At 40.0% G+C, this 22,779-nt stretch overlaps 1 protein-coding gene across 5 annotated transcripts in view; it reads right to left on the reverse strand.

Annotated features, from left to right (window-relative positions):
• DLG2 (discs large MAGUK scaffold protein 2) overlaps positions 1–22,779 on the reverse strand; it is a 1,308,393-nt gene that overhangs the window by 387,879 nt on the left and 897,735 nt on the right. For all 5 annotated transcript variants that reach the window (XM_063431313.1, XM_063431306.1, XM_063431329.1 and 2 more), the window contains one exon: positions 21,793–21,843. In XM_063431313.1, coding sequence (XP_063287383.1) covers positions 21,793–21,843 — 51 coding nt within the window. The remainder of the gene's footprint in view (positions 1–21,792; positions 21,844–22,779) is intronic.

Here is a 22,779-nt window from a genome sequence, read left to right on the forward strand (position 1 = left end):
GCACACCACAACCCACTTAGGCACCACTAACATAACTTGGCTTATTGTCCCCGACCACAAGTATATATAGTGAGGATCAATATACAGTTGTGCTCAAAAGTTTGCATACCCTTGCAGAAATTGTGAATTGTTGCCATTGATTTTGAAAATATGACTGATCATGCTAAAAAAATTATTTTATTGAACGATAGTGATTATATGAAGCCATTTATTATCACAAAGTTAAATTAAATTTAAATGCCATTTATTGCAATATAATTGCAATTTAATTTAATTGCCATTTATTATCACATAGTTGTGTGGCTCTTTTTAAAATCAGAATGATAACAGAAATCACCCAAATGACCCTGATCAAAAGTTTACATACCCTTGAATGTTAGGCTTTGCTACAGACACACAAGGTGACGAACACAGGTTAAAATGGCAATTAAAGGTTAATTTCTCACACCTTTGGCTTTTTAAATTGCAATTAGTGTATCAAATAGTCAATGAGTTTGTTAGCTCTCACGTGGATGCACTGAGCAGGCTTGATACTGAGCCATGGGGAGCAGAAAAGAACTGTCAAGCTTTATAAAGATGGAAAAGGAAATAAAAATATACAGATGGAAAAGGAAATAAAAAATATATCCAAAGCCTTGAAAATACCAGTCAGTACTGTTAAATCATTTATTAAGAAGTGGACAATTCGTGAGTCTCTTGATACCAAGCCAAGGTCAGGTAGACCAAGAAAGATTTCAGCCACAACTGCCAGAAGAATTGTTCGGGATACCCACAGGTAGCCTCAGGAGAAATACAGGCTGCTCTGGAAAAAGATGGTGTGGTTGTTTCAAGGAGCACAATACCATGATACTTGAACAAAAATGAGCTGCATGGTCAAGTTGCCAGAAAGAAGCCTTTACTGCCCCAATGCCACAAAAAAGCCCAGTTACAATATGCCCAACAACACCTTGACACACCTTACAGCTTCTGGAACATTGTAATGTGGAGTGACGAGACCAAAATAGAACTTTATTCTATTACAACCATAAGTGCTATGTTTGGAGAGGGGTCAACAAGGTCTATAGTGAAAAGAATACCATCCCCACTGTGAAGCCTGGTGGTGGCTCACTGATATTTTTGGGGGGGTGTGAGCTCTAAAGACACAGGGAATCTTGTGAAATTTGATGGCAAGATGAATGCAGCATACAATCAGAAAATCTTGGCAGAAAATTGGCATTCTTCTGCATGAAGGCTGCGCATGGGATGCTCTTGGACTTTCCAGCATAACAATGACCATAAGCACAAGGCCAATCTGAGCCTCCAGTAGTTACAGCAGAAAAAGGTTAAGGTTCTGGAATGGCCATCAGTCTCCTGACCTTACTATCATGAAGCCACTCTGGGGAGATCACAAATGTACGGTTCTTGCAAGACGACCAAAGTCTTTGCATGGCCTGGAGGCATTTTGCCAAGACGAATGGGCAGCTATACCACCTGCAAGAATTAGGGGACTCATAGACAACTATTACAAAAGACTGCACATTGTCATTAATGCTAAAGGCGGCAATACAAAGTATTACGAACTAAGGGTATGCAGACTTTTGAATAGAGGACATACCATTTTTTTTCTTTGTTGCCATGTTTTGTTTTATGATTGGGTCATCCTGCTATAACTTACAGTTGAATATGAATCCCATAAGAAATAAAACAAATGTGTTTTGCCTGCTCATGTTTTCGTTAAAAATGGTACATATATTACCGATTCTCCAAGGGTAGGCAAACTTTTGAGCAAAACTGTATATTTAGTCACCAGCAGGCTCACTGGGTACATCAAGGAAACTTCACATCACATACCCTATTCACACACTATCTGATGTGTATATATAGACACATTAGAAACTTATTATGGTACTGACTGTTTAATTTGTTTTTGTGCCACATTAACATACCTAATGCCTTTATTTTCCAAATCATCAAATGGTTTCACTTAGAATAAGCAATGTTAACAAATCTAATGTCACAGGGAATCAATCCGAATCCAAAAACTGATGACATTAATCAATGATTTAATTTTATGTACTTCCTTAAAGATTAGCTTTAATAGTTAATTTACCCTTTTATACATATGTCATTTCTTTTATTTGAATATGATTCCCCTTGGAACCCTTGCTGCCATATCTTAACACTGCTTTAGATTAAACATGTCAGCCGATGTCTTTCAGATTGACAATTGTATCTTAAAGGATTTTACAAAATGACACAGATATTATCTCTCTAGCATTAATTTATTATAAACTATATCATTCTGCATTTAGTGCAACATGTAGTGATGATTGCTGATTAGAGATGTCGCGAACATAACATTTTCCGTTTGCGAATGGCGAACGCGAATTTCCGCAAATGTTCGCGAATGGGCAAACCGCCATAGACTTCAATAGGCAGGCGAATTTTAAAACCCACAGGGACTCTTTCTGGCCACAATAGTGATGGAAAAGTTGTTTCAAGGGGACTAACACCTGGACTGTGGCATGCCAGAGGGGGATCCATGGCAAAACTCCCATGGAAAATTACATAGTTGATGCAGAGTCTGGTTTTAATCCATAAAAGGCATAAATCACCTAACATTCCTAAATTGTTTGGAATAACGTGCTTTAAAACATCAGGTATGATGTTGTATCGATCAGGTAGTGTAAGGGTTACGCCTGCTTCACAGTGACAGACCAAACTCCCCGTTTAACGCACCGCAAACAACCGCAAACAGTCCATTTGCACAACCGCAAACTCCCCATTCGCACAAGGTTGGATACCAAGCTAGCCATTTCCCGTTCCTTGTCCTCACTGATGTCATTGAAGGTCTCTTCCTCCACCCAGTCACGTACAACACCAAGAGTCCCCGAAAGGTGACAACAAGCCCCCTGGGACGCCTGCTGTGTTTGGTCTTCCACCTCCTCAAAGCCACCTTCCTCCTCTGACTCCTCTTCTTCAGACTCCTCTCTCTGCGTTACCTCTCTATGCGTTATTATAAGGTGTGTTAAGTAGTACTATTCCTATCAGTTTAATCCCTGTTACGTCCCTTATCAGGGGACGTGTATATGGCATCGATTTTAGGAACCGGGAGATGGAAAAAGATGCTTGGTTGGTCCTCCTACTTCAAATTTGGGGCACTGAGCGTGTAATCTAATGTGCCACCAGATAGGAGTGGTGTGTTAAGTAGTACTATTCTTATCAGTTTAATCCCTGTTACGTCCCCTATCAGGGGACGTGTATATGGCATCGATTTTAGGAACCGGGAGATGGAAAAAGATGCTTGGTCGGTCCTCCTACTTCAAATTTGGGGCACTGCGCGTGCAATCTAATGTGCCACCAGATAGGAGTGGTGTGTTAAGTAGTACTATTCTTATCAGTTTAATCCCTGTTACGTCCCCTATCAGGGGACGTGTATATGGCATTGATTTTAGGAACCAGGAGATGGAAAAAGATGCTTGGTTGGTCCTCCTACTTCAAATTTGGGGCACTGCGCGTGCAATCTAATGTGCCACCAGATAGGAGTGGTGTGTTAAGTAGTACTATTCTTATCAGTTTAATCCCTGTTACGTCCCCTATCAGGGGACGTGTATATGGCATTGATTTTAGGAACCAGGAGATGGAAAAAGATGCTTGGTTGGTCCTCCTACTTCAAATTTGGGGCACTGAGCGTGTAATCTAATGTGCCACCAGATAGGAGTGGTGTGTTAAGTAGTACTATTCTTATCAGTTTAATCCCTGTTACGTCCCCTATCAGGGGACGTGTATATGGCATCGATTTTAGGAACCGGGAGATGGAAAAAGATGCTTGGTTGGTCCTCCTACTTCAAATTTGTGGCACTGCGCGTATAATCTAATGTGCCACCAGATAGGAGTGGTGTGTTAAGTAGTACTATTCTTATCAGTTTAATCCCTGTTACGTCCCCCTCATCAGGCCTTTTTTAGTCGAATGTATCGCCCACTGTCAGTCCCTTCGGGATCCATCCCTCATTCATCTTAATAAAGGTGAGGTAATCTAGACTTTTTTGACCTAGGCGACTTCTCTTCTCAGTGACAATACCTCCTGCTGCACTGAAGGTCCTTTCTGACAGGACACTTGAAGCGGGGCAGGCCAGAAGTTCTATCGCAAATTGGGATTGCTCAGGCCACAGGTCAAGCCTGCACACCCAGTAGTCAAGGGGTTTATTGCTCCTCAGAGTGTCGATATCTGCAGTTAAGGCGAGGTAGTCTGCTACCTGTCGGTTGAATCGTTCTCTGAGGGTGGATCCCGAAGGGCTGTGGCGATGCGTAGGACTTAAAAAGCTCCATATGTCCTCCATCAACAACATGTCTTTAAAGCGTCCTGTCCTTGCCGGCGTGGTCGTGGGAGGAGGAGGATTACTTGTACCTCTTCCCCTGTTAGATTCCCGTTGTGCTGTGACATCACCCTTATACGCTATGTAAAGTATACTTTTTAATTTATTTTGGAACTGCTGCATCCTTTCCTACTTGCGGTAATTCGGTAACATTTCAGGCACATTCTGCTTATACCAGGGGGTCTAGTAGCGTGGACAGTACAGGTCGTTCTCCTTCAGCCTTTTTATACGAGGGTCCCTCAACAGGCACGACAGCATGAAAGACCCCATTTGCACAAGGTTGGATGCCGAGCTACTCATGTCCCGTTCCTCGTCCTCAGTGATCTCACTGAAGGTATGTTCTTCCCCCCAGCCACGTACAACACCACGGGTACCAGATAGGTGACAACGAGCACCCTGGGATGTCTGTTGTGGTTGGTTTTCCTCCTCCTCCTCAAAACCACATTCCTCCTCTGACTCCTCTTCCTCACAATCCTCTTCCAGCGTTGCCGCAGGTCCAGCAAGCGATGCTGATAAGGCTGTTTCTGGTGGTGATGGTGACCACAACTCTTCCTCTTCCTCTTCACGCTCATCTACGGCCTGATCCAGCACTCTTCACAGGGCACGCTACAGGAAGAAAACAAATGGTATGATGTCGCTGATGGTGCCTTCTGTGCGACTGACTAGGTTTGTCACCTCCTCAAAAGGACGCATGAGCCTACAGGCATTGCGCATGAGCATCCCGTAAAGTGGAAAAGAATTCCCAGCTCCGCAGAGGCTGTCCTAGCACCCCGGTCATCTAAATAGTCGTTAACAGCTTTTTCTTGTTGGAGCAGGCGGTCGAACATTAGGAGTGTTGAATTCCAACGTGTCGGGCTGTCACAAATCAAGCGCCTCACTGGCATGTTGTTTCGCTGCTGGATATCTGAAAAGTGCGCCATGGCCTTGTAGGAACACCTGAAATGGCCACACACCTTCCTGGCCTGCTTCAGGACGTCCTGTAAGCCTGGGTACTTATGCACAAAGCATTGTACGATCAGATTACACACATGTGCCATGCACAGCACATGTGTCAACTTTCCCAAATTCAATGCCGCCAACAAATTTTTTCCATTGTCACAAACCACTTTGCCGATATCCAGTTGGTGCGGAGTCAGCCACTGATCCACCTGTGCGTTCAGGGCGGACAGGAGTGCTGGTCCGGTGTGACTCTCTGCTTTCAGGCAAGTCAACCCCAAGACGACGTGACACTGCCGTATCCGGGATGTGGAATAGTACCTGGGGAGCTGGGGGGTGCCGTTGACATGGAGCAAGACGCAGCAGCAGAAGAGGACTCAGCCGAGGAGGTTATGGAAGAGGATGGAGTAGGAGGAGTAGAGGAGGTGGCAGCAGGCCTGCCTGCAAGTCGTGGCGGTGTCACCAACTTCTCTGCAGAGCCACGCATTCCATGCTTGGGAGCCGTCACCAGGTTTACCCAATGCGCAGTGTAGGTGATATACCTGCCCTGACCATGCTTTGCAGACCAGGTATCAGTGGTCAGATGGACCCTTGCCCCAACACTGTGTGCCAAACATGCCATTACTTCCTTTTGCACAATCGAGTACAGTTTGCCTTTTGTGCAAAGAAATTTCGGCCGGGTACCTTCCACTGCGGTGTCCAAATAGCTACAAATTTTTTGAAAGCCTCAGACTCCACCAGCTTGTATGGTAAAAGCTGGCGGGCTAAGAGTTCAGACAAGCCAGCTGTCAGATGCCGGGCAAGGGGGTGACTTTGTGACATTGGCTTCTTACACTCAAACATGTCCTTGACAGACACCTGACTGTGGGCAGATGAGCAGGAACTGCTCAAAGCGAGAGACGGAGTGGAGATGGTTGAGAGGGGGGAAGGAGGACAGCAGTGGTTGACGTGGCTGAAGATGCTGGACCAGGAGGAGGATGGCGGCTTTGAGTTTGTGTGCTGCTTGTACTCATGTGTTGATCCCATAGGTGTTTGTGATGTGCGATCATGTGCCTTCGCAAAGCAGTTGTACCTAGGTGGGTGTTGGACTTCCCACGACTCAGTTTCTTTTGGCACAGGTTGCAAATGGCATCGCTGTTGTCAGAGGCAGACACACACAAAAAAATGCCACACTGCTGAGCTCTGCAATGACGGCATTTTGGTGGTGGCAACAGCATGCGTTGATTGGCGTGCTGTCTGGCTGACCCCGGGTGCCGGTGCATGTTGTCTGACTGTGCCACTAGCTCCTTGCAACGACCTCCCCCTGCTTCCAACTTGTCTCCTCCTCCTCTCTGTCTCCCCATCTGAACTTTCCCCCTGTTCTTCTTAACTTGAGAGGTGCCCGAAGCTAAGCTGGAGGAGGATGGTGCGTCAAGGTTCCGAGCGGAAGCTGTAGAAGATTGGGTGTCCTGTGTTAGCCAGTCAACTATGTCCTCAGAACTTTTCCAGTTCATGGTACGTGGCCTCTGAACACTGGGCATTATTCTGAAAACGCCCTGAAACGCACACGTGTGAAGGAAACGGACTGCTATTATTTCACAGTCAAATTTCTTGTTTTTTTTTAATGTACACTACTGTTACACCAGAGAGGAGTTGCACTGGTTTGACACTGTGCCCTGGCAGGCCCTGAAATGCACACATGTGAAGGAAACTGACTGCTATTATTTCACAGTCAAATTTCTAGTTTTTTTTTTTTTTTTTTAATGTACACTACTGTTACACCAGATATGAGTTGCACTGGTGTGACACTGTGCCCTGGCAGGCCCTGAAACGCACACGTGTGAAGGAAACTGACTGCTATTATTTCACAGTCAAATTTCTATTATTTTTTTTAAAATGTACACTACTGTTACACCAGATATGAGTTGCGCTGGTGTGACACTGTACCCTGGCAGGCCCTGAAATGCACACGTGTGAAGGAGACTGACTGCTATTATATTACAGTCATATTACAGACAATTTTTTAAATGCAAGCTATTGTGACACCAGATATGAGTAGTGGCACTGGGCAACTGGGTGAGTCTGACACACACGCTGGCAGACAGGCAACTGCAATTAGATTAAACAGAAAAAAAAAAAAAGCAGACTGATGTTCTAGCCCTAAAAAGGACTTTTTGGGGTGCTGTCCTTACAGCAGAGATCAGATGAGTCCTTCAGGACTGTAGTGGACACTGAATACACTAGCCTAGCTATCGATTTCCCTATTAAATCAGCAGCAGCTACACTGTCCCTCCTCTCACTAAGAATGCAGCTTCCGAATGAATCTAAAATGGATGCTGTCCAGGAGGTGGGAGGGTCTGGGAGGGAGGGTCTGCTGCTGATTGGCTGGAATGTGTCTGCTGACTGTGAGGTACAGGGTCAAAGTTCACTCAATGATGATGAATAGTGGGCGGACCGAACATCGCATATGTTCGCCATCCGTGGCGAACGCGAACAAGCTATGTTCGCCAGGAACTATTCGCCAGCGAACTATTTGGGACATCTCTATTGCTGATCCCTTGATAGCAAATCTCCTTTGTGAACCATATTCAATAGAACTGTAATGTACTATCATCCACCCTAGATCACATAGGATGGTACAGTTACAAATTGTTTATCTGTTAAGTACACTAAACGCTATTCAAATAATTTCAGATGAGAAACTGGGATTCTATAATCTCCTTTGCATTTTACAATTTAAAAACAAGTATTGAGCTATATGTAGTCATGCTATTCTATTCGTTCTTACACCTGTACCATTTTAGTAAAATATGCACTTATGACTACATATTTCTGGGAATATCCTTATTTTGCTGTAATAGCTGAACTCATACACGTTATATTTATATTACACCTGTAGCAGTTCCCTCATTGTCAGTTATGGGTTAATTTCTTATACATGGTAACATGGCGACTCCAGTGTCTCCCGTTATCGGCAGCATGACAATTTGTACATTACTGTTTCAATGGGATAGATTCTAGATAAATAATATGTGTCTGGTAATACGTAACCCATACCCAAGTACATTTACTAGCACAATGTTTAATTGGTACAGGTGCTCTATGCAGGAGTAGCTATAAGAAAGCTTTCTTTTCAGTCAGGTTTATGGAGCCGTATGAACGATCAAACATCAGGGATTTAATAATAGGAATTGCAATATTACATATTTTATCTTCCTAACTGTTCCATTGCAGAGAAGTGTGATTGCCTTATATTTTCACAATTACCTGCCCTGTCTAACGTTATGAGATACACTCTAACTCTCCGCTCACTGCACACAGAACAAGGGGGAAAATACATCATTTTAGTGTCACCCAGTGCTTTGTTCCTTACAAAGTAATAATAATAGTTTTCTATGTGTTGGGCTGGATTCACAGATAACTTACTTTGTGCTTGTTTATGTTTACATTAGTCATGTGATGCAATCATCATGATAACATTTGGTCATGGGAGGGTCATGAATGTAGATCCAGACTCTTCTTGTGAATTAGGACTTACCACTAGATTTACTCATAAATGCTCTGTTTTGTATGAATTGGAAATCACAATACTTGGTTGAAGCACTTTCCTGTGTATCTGCAGTGGTGGCTACAGAAGATTAAAGATTGTGGGGCACTGCCCTCTGACTTGTTGGGCTCTACCCATTTAACGCCATGAGATGCCATGTTCTGCTCCATCTTCAGTCATCAATAAAGAGGAGAATGAAAACTGAAGATATAGTCATGGCAGTCACATCATTTTCTAACACACACGTATCACTAGTCTTTACAATGTCAATAGATAAAATTATTTTTTGCAACATAAATTGGGGGCCTAAATAAGGAAGAATTGCTTTTAGGGTTGGTTACAAATACAATTATTTACCTTCTCTTCACAGTTGCTATTATGATTTGGATGGAGCTGGTAGTTCCCTTGTTAGTTGTGAACTATTGGGCAAGATTGATCTAAGAATATTTACAAGATTAATCATAAGTTGCTGTTGGTAAATCCCTGAGCCTAGTTGACCGTATCTTCCCCAAATTATAATGTATAATATAACTGTCCCTTCCTGAGACAGCAGGAGGAAGATAGAAGAAAGTTTTTGAACTTAAGGGCATGAAATGGAGAAGTGGCACAATACTACCAAGATGCAATAAATGCCATATATTGTTGGTAGAAGATAGGATGGTCATTAATGCCCCCTCAGAATTTTCATCTTAAGAAAGAGAAAAGATACACCCTCTTGGGTTGAAAAAGGGGGACCACTTCCATGTAACTGAGTGTTTCTGATTATATGTGTTCATTGAAATTGTGAACTGGGTGAAATTGGTTGAAGGGGATGCTGAGATTTTTATTTCTTGTGACCACAACTGTAGACTCAATGTGTGTTGGGTTTAGGGTTTTGGTTTCAGGGGCAGGATCAGAAAATCACAGACAGCGATCGAATCTGCATTTGTATGGCCCTTGGACATTCAACCTGACTGTTCAACTCAAACTCCTACGGTTTAAATTGCCAGTCTGCATTGAACTCTTGACAAAGGCACATATTAGCGCCGAAACGCGTTGAGGCAGACTCCACGATTTGTGGAGTTTTTTTAACTAGGACCTCTCCGCTTAGCTTATCTTAGCCAGGACTCCTTTCTTTAACTTAAGAGCAACTAGTGAGTTTTTTGTCGCTTCATAGCTAGCACGAAGGTTTTCCAGCATATTACGAACTCTTACTATATCAGCACTAGTCTATAGGCTGTAGTAACGGGTAGGCTACGATTTAGGCATTTTCTCTTTTGAGCCCAGTATTTATGCTATCATTAGACCAGGACATTGATACCTGTTCGTATAGCCGCTAGACTTATTGAGTTGCAAGTGATTTGCTTAGTTGTCTAGGTTACCCTTTTGTATACTATCTCCTATACCCCACTGTATTTACGGCTCTTATCTAAAAGGAGTTCCTTTGCTCTTGAGATGTAATTCTAATATACAATATTTCGTTCTTCACCTATTTTATTTAAAAGATGACATGTTGCTGCTATATATAGATACTCACCTTTTATGACTGTTAGGGGAATATTCTTTCTAAGGCACTTGCTAAATCTAATATCTAGGTGAAATAAAGAATACTATAATAGCAGACCTATTGCAATCTTTCCATCATTATCTTCCCGATCTCTATACTACTGTAGTTTGTCTGGGGTATACTCTGGATTTCCCCAAGTATTCTCTCCTACCTACATCCCATATCTAGAGCAATACAGACAATGTTTTCCTGAGTTTGTTACCTACCTTAGGCTACCCATACTTTCACGCCATTTGGTTTTCTGTACTAATAGGGTTTGCCTGAGTGTTTCAATTTGCAGGGCATAACATAGTCCCTTCTGAGGATACTGTTTCTAAGTTCAGTACAGAACAGTACCCCCTACTGGCTATTTTGTAACAGGACTTTTACAACCTGTACTATTCAGCTTTAGGAGTTGGTCCTATTTTATTAGGTATTTTTTGGATTCACAATTTTTTCTCACTTATTTTTCACCTTGGTGTTGTGTTTTAGATGTGTGTACCTTATTTGGAAATAAAGTTATTTATCTATTTTATTCTATAGTCTTTTCGTGATTTTAGAATTAGGGCACTTTACGCCTACATTCTACTTCAACGATTACAAATTAGGGTAGTAGGACTGACTTCGGTTCTGCTTTTTTGCAGATCCTGTCTCAGCCCTTTCTTATTAAACCTTCGCCATATATTATAGAACAGCACTAGTGTAAAAAAATTGTTGAATGTCGCTGCTCTTTTTTTTTTTTAATGTTTATGCATAAACCAGCTATTTGAATTGTCAATTCCTATGTAAGCGTGTGACATGTATTAACTTGATTTGTCATCTTTTATGTATGTAAATGACATTCCTACCTGTTGATACATATATCTAAATATTTGGACTGATAATGTTACATAGGACAAGAAACTGTTTTTTTTCTAATTGAAATTTCTATTAAATAAATAAAATAAATATAAAAAAAATGTTGAATGTCTAGGAGTCCAGAAGAACGCCGTTGAAATCAGTTCTGTGTCATCTCGTCCTATTTATTTCATATGAATATTGTTAACATTGGCTAACATAACTGCAATAATCTAAATTTATAGTCAAGAATACGGATCCTTATTTTTGATTTTGTGTTACCAGAGTGACCTGCATATATAAAAATAAATGAGAGTTCACGTAAAGCCTTATAAGTCGCTACCCATGCTTTCCGTGTGTAACGGTGACTGTGTTAATGTGTGTGGTTTAGATACCCATAATGAAGTGTGCAGCTTAACTGCCAAATAGAACATTTGCTGTGGAATATTATTGTTTTTCTTGTTACTTTGTTGTTCTTAAAACATATTTGAATTCATTTGTTCCAAATCTATAGATCAGAAATCCCAGCCTAATAACCTATTAATAACTGTTGTTCAGAGCAATAGGAGTTGAAGTCATTCTAACAGCTCTGTGGTCTAATCTACAGAATGCCGCAGGTATTGCGGTTGCAATATCAGATTTCCTACCTTTTTTAGTTTCTTGTTCCTCTGCAGCTTGATTAATCTATACTAAGTACCTTTTGTAAAAATAATAAAACATTTAAAAATAATATGCCCTAAGCGTAGAAACCTAAATGTTGTCTTATTGTAATGTTCCCTTTTTTTCCTCTAAGGGAACACAGAGTGTGACATTGATTTGCTTTTTTATTAGCTTATATTGGATTAGCTGTGGTTTGTTTGCACATCCATGAATGTGTTTGCTTGCCACCTTTGAGTTGTATCCATTCTATGTATCTACTATGTCTTTTGTAACATCTTACGTGAAGGGGGCCCCACAAAATGACACTAGTCAAATCATTCACGTCTTCCATTGCACAATGCCTTGTCTGACCCATGTGCTAGATTAGGGGAGTATTATTTGGTACAAGACTGCTTATTGTATGTAATTATCAGTACTGATTGTTTTAATAGCAAACTATCCTGATAACCTTATTCATTGTCCCAAAAGTTTTTTTTGTCAGTTTATGTTTATTTATCAAAAACACCTTTATAATACTTGACCCACAGGTGTCAAAAGCAGATTAATAGCACTGTCCTCTTAGGGTATAGATAATGATTTTATGAATCAGCCACAGACTTGTATATACTGTCATATAATAGCCCAGTTATGGCACCCTGGAGTTATGGGCTCCCTGTTTGGCTCCACCCTACTACCCTACTGGGTAGTATGATGGATTTATCAAAAAGTAAGGTTCATCAAGTGTAACTCATTGATCAAAGGGCAATGGTGAAATAGTATTTGTAATATATAAAAAAATATATACTGAAATTACTCAATTGTATTCTGTGAAATTAATGTATTATATTGGTAAAGTAAAATCATTTTGCTGGAAGATCTTATTAGGAGATGTTTCAACAAAATGACCCAAAAAAGGATATAAATAAATAATACTCTCATTTAAAAGGGGAGTGTGCTTAGGTAATCTCTTCCTAGCAATGTTTATCACTATGGAATAAGGTCAGAAGTTAGGTTTTTGTAAGAAGAGGTTAATTATTAACTGAAGAACCCAGTACTGAGAATTCAAAGTAATTAAGGAATGATCTGGTAATTTCGAGTGAATATTTTAAACAGTTTAATAGTGTAGAGAAAGTTTTAATATTTTTATTTTCGTATTGATGCATGTTTTTATGATTGTGGGGACCATTTTGGCTTTTTTGTGGCACCTGATCCTTGGGAACTGCTCACCAATCATCTAATCCTCTATGGATATTTTGCAATGGTGTCTCTTTGACCAAAACACATCCAGGCCGAAGAAACTGATATTTTTATTTATGAGGACATGAGCTTTGCACACAAGTACCTGGAAGTGAAGTGCTGTCTAATGCCCCTTTCTAGATTTCGGGTGGTGCAAGAGCATTGTAATGAAAATTCAGCAACAAATGGGAGTACTAATAACTATGTGAAACCTTACATTGTCTTATTGTCAGCCGACGTATCGAATACAACTTATATTGTACAAACTGATTTTATTTATTTTTTATATTTTTTTGAAAATACTTATTTCTCCTTTTTCTGAACTAGGTAACTTTGTTTTTTCTTTTTATAGAGTTAGCCAGATAGAGGAAGTGTCAGCTGACACAGGAATGGATGTAAAATGTTTGTTTTGATGTGTGCTGAGTAGTGATGTCCCGAACAGTTCACCAGGAACTGTTCGCCGGCGAGCATAGCTTGTTCGTGGCGAACGCAGCGGGCGAACATATGCGATGTTCGGGCCGCCCCCTATTCGTCAAGGAGGAGGGAGGGTCTGGGAGGGAGGGTCTGCTGCTGATTGGCTAGAATGTGTCTGCTGACTGTGAGGTACAGGGTCAAAGTTTAATCAATGATGACAAATAGAGGGCGGACCGACCATCGCATATGTTCGCCCACCGCGTTCGCCACGAACAAGCTATGTTCGCCGGCGAACAGTTCCCGGGACATCACTAGTGCTGAGTGTAGAAAGAAAATATTTAATAGACAGCCTCAATCACCTCCCACCTGGTTGCATCTTTTTGATGGATTTGATTGAACCTTTGGAATATGTGACTGGTTAAGAGGACTGTTGAGGAGAATACTAATGGGTGAAATTTCAAATAGAGGTGCTATTTTAATCTTATTGTTCAAACCCCATTCATAAATACCTAAATGACATAAGGAGGGTGGTGGCAGACACAAAACAAGATGAGGGATTCTTTGATGGGGTTGACTTGACTTTTTGTTTGGGAGGATGGATAGGTTCCCTCGGAAGGAAGATATTTATAGGTGCTAAAGTAGTTGTGGTTTGCTTGCTTGTGCTGTATGTCTTTATCTCTGTATTTACGAGTTTGTGTACTGCTATTATGAGAAAGGTAAAAACCTTAGATTCTGATGGGCAACATCTATACCTACTCATAAGATCTCAGCTGCTCGTATAGTCGAGGCTCCAACTCAGGTTTCCAAATTATTTGATTTTTTCCTGGTTTTCAAATTTCCAGGTTTTTTTTTTTCTGACCCCAAATTACTGGGCAAGCCATATAATTTTTGGATGCATGGCAAAATACCCAGGTATTTTATTGTCCTCATGCTGTTCACGATGTGAAAAAAGGAGGGAATTGATGGACTGTAATTCGTTTTTTTTCTTTTTGATTTTTAATATGTTAGTGAATAAACCCCATGAATATGTTTTTAGTTTTAGCATAGTAAGTTTTCTGGTTGTTTGCAAGCTTGGACTACCCTGTCTATCCTGTTTGCAAAGTAGCAGCAGTAAAGTCCTAATTACATCTTTACTGCTGATCTGCCCAGTAACAGCAGGAAAGTCCAAACTCTTCACCCACCTTTCGAAACCCTCGCTATACATTAAGACCAGGTGTGACTATCTGATTGGATAAAGAATTAAAGCACGTCTTGTAAAAGAACACAATATAACCTGCGGTATGGAATAAATTTTGGAGAAATCACTGCAAACAACTTGTGTCTGTGTCTCTTCCCAGTGCTGCAAAGAGATTGCAGGACAAACAAGAGATTGCTAAATTGCATAGAAGTGCATGGCAAAGAAGTGATCAATTATTATCATTTTATTATTACAGACTCATTCCTCCTTTTTCCTCCGTCTCCACCTAAGAGACTAGATAGAAATTGATGCTGGAGATAGAACTATCCTAAACTGGATTCTGGACATTCCGAATCCTACTGAGATTCGGAATGTCTGGAATCCATGGATTTAATGTGACTTTCACTTTGATGGACAATTTACGTTTAGTTTAATCTACAGCTTTTCATATATATGTAAACTCCTACATTTTTGTCTCTACAGCTGCAAATGGACTTTGGATGCCTCGCCTTGTGTCCGTTCATATATACTACAGCTGTCTATTTTAATCGGCTAGTTACTTCAGACCTCGTTAGAGCCACAAGGGGGCAGACTTAAAATCTGCAGCACTCATCTAGACAGAGTGTCTTCTCATTAGACTGTTTAGTCATATTCTGGACTTTCCTGTACTTTGAGTCCTTCGAGGGGTATAAGTCCAGTTAGTATTCTTTTCACATTAGTAACTGCGAGCAGAAGCCCTACTATTTTGGAATTTTGACAATCTCTTTAGTAAAACTGCTATTATCTTTTTGTGTTAAAATTTAGTTATGAAATATAATTTACCGGTTTCAATGGAATTAACAAAAGTGAAGTTTTAGATTTCATCTATTCATTCGTTTTTCCACTTTGATAGCTGTAATAGCAGTCCAAAACCAATTGCTCCTTACTTTCTTTTCTAACATAAATTTGAACTTTATTAATATTCATATGAAACAAATAAAACAAAAACTCAGTTTAATGTTTAATGCAAATGCAGTTTTAAATGTAATTCTATATATGTTTTTGCAATGTGTCTTCTAATAATATGCAGATATAATTTTATATAAAGGTCAAGAATAAATCACATAACAAAAAAATACCCATGTTAATTTGAGACAACTTAGGAATGCACCCTTTAAAAAACACAACATGTTCACCAAGCAGAATATGTGATTTTTTTCACGCAATAGTTAAAAAAAAAAGATATATCTCAACAACAGTCCCTTTAAATCATTACAGTGTATACTACTGCCGCAGTTACATTGCTAATTAAGACTGCATGATTGTTTCATTCGACTCATATACGCATTATATTTGTTTGCACTAGCTGAACAGATGTGAATGCCTGGAATAAATGTACCCTTAATAACGTTCATCCTTTAAGGGTAATAAAGACAGGAGTAAATATAAAAGTAAATATTAAAAAACATATAATGAGAGCAAGATGTTGTACATGAATTATGAATTAGATTATCATGGTGTTATTTTATGTGGGAGTAAAAGTACGTAATGCTTCTGGGCATTTTTTATGATTCTGCACAAAACATACCCCGAGCATTCACAACCCTCCTGTGAATTAGTTACATTTGATTTAATACTGTATGTTACCCTAATGAGTCTTGTACAGCAAGACAATGTTTAATAATTACTTGCATGCCATTAGGACATTGGTGTTTTAGTATTTTATTCGTATTTGTAGAAATATATATATTTTTTTTTACTTGTTTATTTCACGTTTATAGTAGAAAAGAAAGAACATCAGTTAAGTAATTATTCCAGAGAGTTTGTACCAAATACATACAAAAGGAGGCTACTACCGAAAATGTCAACATGCTCATAGTATTCAAAAATGGTATAGTATTAAAAAACTTTATTAGAACCAACATGAACGTATTGGCTGTTCCACTGATCTATGTCAGTTACATTACATAGATGCTTTTTTTTTTCTGTTGAGATTTATTTTGTGAATGTGTGGGTTTCTATTTTAAGACTGAATGGCCAATTAACGGATTCCAAGTTACACCAGTTACATGACTTTAACGCAGAGTCACTTACTCCAAGAATTTGTTATTTATTAATTAGTTACAGATTTATGGAGCAATTAATTGTGGAAAGCATCACTAAAATGACAATTTCAAGTTCATGGAACATGCAAGTAAATTGCGTGTTTTTTTTTCTTTTATATCTTTTATATCTAAATAGTAGCTTTCTAATGTCTGCAGCAACCAATGTTCTCCTCCCTTATAATTTTATGTATCTAAAGGGCAGGTTTATATTGGAGTAAAAATTAAATGCACTTCTAAGCATTTAATTAGTAGCATTCAAGAAATGCTTTATCCTTTATCCTCTCCTTAAAGGGACACTATAGTCACCAGAACAACTTATTGTATTTGTTTTGGTGAGTAGAATCATTACCTTCAGGCTTTTTGCAGTAAGCACTATCTCTTCAGAGAAAATGCAGTGTTTACATTACAGCCTAGGGATACCTCCACTGGCCACTGGTCATATGGTTACTAGAGGATCTTCTTGGGGCAGTGCTGCACAGTGTGACTGACATTCAGTGTCTCCACTCTATGCATGGAGACACTGAGCTTTCCTTATAGAGATGCATTGATTCAATGTATCTCTGTGAGGAATTGTTGATTGGCCAGGGCTGTGTTTGGCTTGTGCTGACTCTACAACTGAGTTCACTCCTTGAAAAGATCAGCCAATCCTAAGGGTAAGCATTGTAATTGGCTTTTGATCAACAAATGTTGATGTCAGCCAAACAGGCAGATCAGGGGAAGAGCCAGCAGCAGCAGACTGGAGTAAAGGTAAGATTATAAAGGTAAGATTATACTATATTTACATTAGCAAGGGGTGGGGGAGCGAGGGGGCAGGGGGCTAGTTGGTGGTTTTAACACTATAGGATTAGGAATACATTTTTGTGTTCCTGGCCCTGTAGTGTTCGTTTAATCTTCTCCTTGCATCATTTTCACTCTCTGTACCATTGTTTTATTGCTAATCTTTCTACTTTGTGATTCTGATATAGCCCCTTGCTCACTGTAATACTATAAATAATATCCTTCCCCACTGTTCCAAAACTCACTTGTTCCCTCTGCTATAATCTTGCTTTCTGTACCATTATCCCATTGTGCACTTGCCTACAGTCCCTAGCTCACTTGTCCTCCTGTCATAGTGACCAATGCTTGCTCACATCAGTGACAAGATCTAGGTTGTTTTTTAAAATTATAACTCTGCGGCTTTCTGTTACTTTTGTACTGAATGTTTCTGCTATCATTTACACTACATAATTTTACATAAATATAAACTTGCATGGGGAACTTATACCACGGAAATGGCAAAAGTTAACTAAAATGTGTTTGAGATTTTCCTGAATTAACCACATAACAAAGAGGCCTATACAAAGTCTGTTATTTTTTTTTATTTAAAACATGCTATGTCATCTATTATGTAAATAAGTATGTGCAAAATGACTTTTCCTAATTGATTTTTGCTCGTTTTAGGCCCATTAATTGTTCCTATTTGCTTTTAAACAGAATAATAGATGTTGTATCAGATCTAAGCCAGAGATCAAGCACATTATAATTTTATCCAGAAGGACTATGTATAGATTTTCTGCCATTCAGAAATCCCACAGAGAATAATTAAAATTTTCCAAGAAGTCAGATAATTTATTTCTGGAGCCTATGTAGGATAGATGTTGTGTCAAGAACCTGGCTATGCCTTATAAAAATTTATTAACATTCCAAAGACGCCGTCTACAGTAAATGCTTTGACCATATTAAATTACTAGCCAGTAGCCAAGTTAAATAACGTAAAATTATTGAGGGCACTTATTACTGATTCACCATTTCTTCTACCAGATCCCTCTAATGTCTACATGTTATTGAAAGGACATGTAGACATTAGAGTTGTTAGTACATGTGGGTTCTAACAAGAAAGTTGGAGATAGATGTGTCACTAGGTGGGCTAGGTGGGTAGCATAGGGAAAGAACTCCACCTTAGCAAAATCTTTTAGGAGGATCTGAGGCTTACAATAAATTAAGAAAGTCTTGTCGAAGGTAGGGACTTGGGGTCTTAAGAGAACCTGGACCTCGGATTTTGGACAAAAGTGCATTGGCTGAATTAAGTTGTTATGGCATTTGGCCAAATTCCAAGCTGAAATATAACCGATTGAGGACTAAATCAACCAAGGAATGCCAAACATATAGGGGGGTGGGTCAATATTCTGAATCCCACCCATGGCACCAACAAAAGAGGGAAAATGATGGGGAAAAAGTTGATTGATGGCTAGGTGACGGTCATTAACTGTTGAATTTATTCACAGATCAATTGAGAAGTGCCCAAATGATCAAAAAACTTAAAAAAAATAATAATAAATATGTATATATATATATATATATATATATATATATATATACACAATATATAATACAGAAATATGTAATATTTTCTTGCTCCTCTTGTTTTTTTCTTCTGTAGGCTACTTTTTTTCAGTTCATCTATGAAGCAAATAGTGGGAAAATTCTCCTATATCACACTGATTGGCCCATTTTCATGCCTCTTTGCTTTGTTCTCCTGATTCAATTGGGGGGGTCTCGAAAAATGTTTTACCTTTGGAAAAAAATGACTAGACTGAACTGAAATCTCTCGCTGTAAAAAAGTCTAGATAACAAGAATAACAGAGCACAGAAAACATGGGGATAAGAAATGAAAGCAGGGCATAAGGAAGACAGAGTAAAAATGAATGGAGACATGAAGGAAATTAGCATAAAAGTGCCACAGAGTTTATAGAATATAAGAGAAAGTAGCAGACCTACAGGAGAGAGCATACAGGGTACGCCGAGTGAACAATGAAAGGAGAGAAAAGGAGGCATTAATTAAACATCTTTAAATGGAGTGTAATCATAAAAGCGAGAGCATTAAATGCTATACAGAGTTTGACAGCATTAACACAAACTAAAAAGAGGATTCATGGGGGGGTGGAGCTAGCTGACGAAAATCAAAAAAATACAAAGTGGATAAACTCCCAATTTCCGCCAACATCGGGGAACTCCAGAGAAGGCAGCAAGGCGTGGTAAAGCCTGTCATGGCACCTCTCTCCGACGGGTTGCCCTACTCCTCGAGTGAAACTTCCCTCCCAGATCTAGATGAACTGGCCACTACAGCTAGCAGACCGAGTGCTGTCTTACCTGCAAAGCGGTCAGAAGGTTCACCGGTGACAGAGGGAACCTTGAAGGCCCTCTTGGACGACCTCCGCCATAATATAGCTACCGATATTAACTCCTTCAAAGAGATGATTAGCGGAGTGTCGAGACGCCTCCATAACGCGGAGATAACCACAGCCACCCACGAGGTCCGCCTCAATAATATGGAGCTCGAGCTCAACGAGATACATTGTGAACAGGCCCAGATGCAGAGCCGCTTGGCGGCGATGGAAGACCGTAGGAGGTGGAAAAATTTTAAAATAAGGGGCATCCCAGAGCAAATCGACACGGCAGAAATTCCTCACTTAGTCAGGAGACTACTCACACACCTCTTTTCAGCCAAGCAGGCCAAAATGATGGCCCTGGAGGGATGCTTCAGACTCCCAGCGCCTCCATCACGTTCCACTGAGGTGAACAGGGATGCCATCATACGATTTCAGAATGGGCCGGATAGGCAAGCGTTTCTAACAGCACTGCGGAATAAATCACCATACGAATTTGAAGGGCACACGCTACTGTTCTACCCAGACCTGTCCAGAGCAACATTGGACTGGCAAAGATCCCTAAAACCGCTGACGACGGAACTGATACGACACCACATACCCTATAAATGGGGCACCCCAAAATGCCTGTTGATCCCCCAGGAATCTGGCAAACTCAAGGTCCAGGAGCCCTTGGAAATCAAGGACACACTACAACTGCTGGGACTGATTGTGACAGCAGAAGGTACACTGCCAACGACTAAGCCGCAGCCGCACACCTGAAACCCGGCTAAGACTCTCCCGTTTGTGCCAGCAGCTAAGCGGGGCAACCCTGCCACAGCAGCCATCCCCTGATGAACTCATTCAATCTCAGTGCTTCCCCAGACTGCTACCGTTCTAGCCTTGATAGGCTGACAATAGTTATATGTTTCAGTTATATGTTCCACAGTTATAATATTGTTTTTACAACATTTTTGATTGAACCCTCACATTAGATACAATGTAGGCTGACATAATATCCCCCATCCACTGGCTCGAGGGTAACACCTCTTAACACCCCCCCACCCTATGACCTCACATCAGTACCAACCTGTCACCTTATGGGTGCTAGCCTCTTAAGCACGTAGGCTCACACTGCCCTTACCCCTACCAGGCCAAGAGGCATACGGCCCACACTGCCTATTCACTACAAAACCTAAGCCAACTTACTTTCTCATCGGAGGCAATGGGCCAAGAAGGCAACACAACAGGCTATGCTACACCTCTCTTCTATCACAGATACTCAAACATAATAGCCTGTAACTCATGCACCATTTTACACTATAAAAAATGTGCTGTGCTTTTACTGCCATGCCGTTTTTTGTGTTATATTGAACTATATGTGCTTGCTTCTGCTGTCGTGGCAGCGCAAGTGATGATGTCATACCATGCACGACAAAAAAAAAATTAAAAAAAAAAAAATAATAAAAAAAAAGGATTCATACAAAGTGCAAAATAAAAACATATGGGAGAATGAGTAGCAGATATAAATGGGTGTAAATAAAGGAGGTTTTTACAATTAGTTTTTTTATTCAATGTAAAATATATATATATTAATGTATAAAACATGTTCAGTTTCTTTAATGCAATGTCGGAGGTTAGGTGGGGGGTGAACACTTGATACACGATATAGGAACTGACATCTGGTCTTACACCACTATCTTCCCTAACACTGTCTCATATTAGATTCCCATTCAGACACAACTTCAACAAATGCGGTATTCGGGGAAGACCACAGCTAATTGTTGTTGTGCATATACAGAGAAACATGTCAGTATTTCTTTAGAAAAATGTCTTGCCTTACACCCTGTAGGTTTCTGAGCTTTGCCTTAACATAAAAGTTAATATGACATCTATATTTTCATGTTGGTAAAAAAAAAAAAAAAATATTGGACTTACCCTCTCCAATGTAATCTCTTCAAATTCATATTCAATTTCTGATCCATTGATCTAGAAAAAAAAAAAACATGATGTAGTCAGATCAATTTTCTTTTCAATATTAAAAAATAAAGTTCTGTTTCAGGGATTGATTATTTACAAATCAGGGCTAATTATACAGGAGAAGGATAATGAATCATGCTGTTAGAGGTAGAAACAAATGAATAGAAAGGGCATCAAATGTGTTTAATATTTAGTTTTAACACTATGAGCTGGGGGAGACTTGCTCACTGTCAGGTTTACTAAAGTAATATCTCAATGAAGTCTTGGTGCTGCAGTCCTGCCCTTTTAACACTGAAATGTAGAAACTGCAATGTTGACATTGTGTCTTCCATCCACTAGAGGCGCTATTGCTGTACTGACCGAGTAAATCTCAATTCAATCCTTTCCTGTGAGAAGCATTTGGATGCATGTGGCACCATTCTCCCTCAGGTCCTATCCCCACAGCTGCATGCCTTACCTGGTTAATACTGTCCACCCCATTTATCTCCCCAAAGCCACTTCCTTTGCCCAACCTCACTGCCATTGCCATATTCTCCCTTCCCATTGTAGAATGCCCTGAGGGTTTGCATACCTGATTGATCAGATCTGAAGATACGCTAGGGAAATTGTTAAGCTTGGTGTTGGTAGGGTACATGCATGATACACGTGTAAAACATTTATGCTACAGATGGCTGGTCTTTACCATACATTTTTTGTATATGTATATTTCATATAACTGTATTTATTTGTATGGAAACCATTATTTGTCTATTAAAGGGACACTATAGGTACCCAGACCACGTCAGCTCATTTAAGTGGTTTTGGTGCAGTGTCCCCTTTGCCCTTAGTGCTTCAATATTAAACATTGCAGTTCGAGAGAAGCTGCAACGTTTACATTGCAGCATTAAGTCTGCCTCCAGTGGTTGTCTACCAGACAGCCATTGGGGGGCTTCCTGAATCTGAACG

The sequence above is a fragment of the Pelobates fuscus genome, chromosome 1 (genome assembly GCF_036172605.1).
Source record: "Pelobates fuscus isolate aPelFus1 chromosome 1, aPelFus1.pri, whole genome shotgun sequence".
Lineage (NCBI taxonomy): Eukaryota > Metazoa > Chordata > Amphibia > Anura > Pelobatidae > Pelobates > Pelobates fuscus.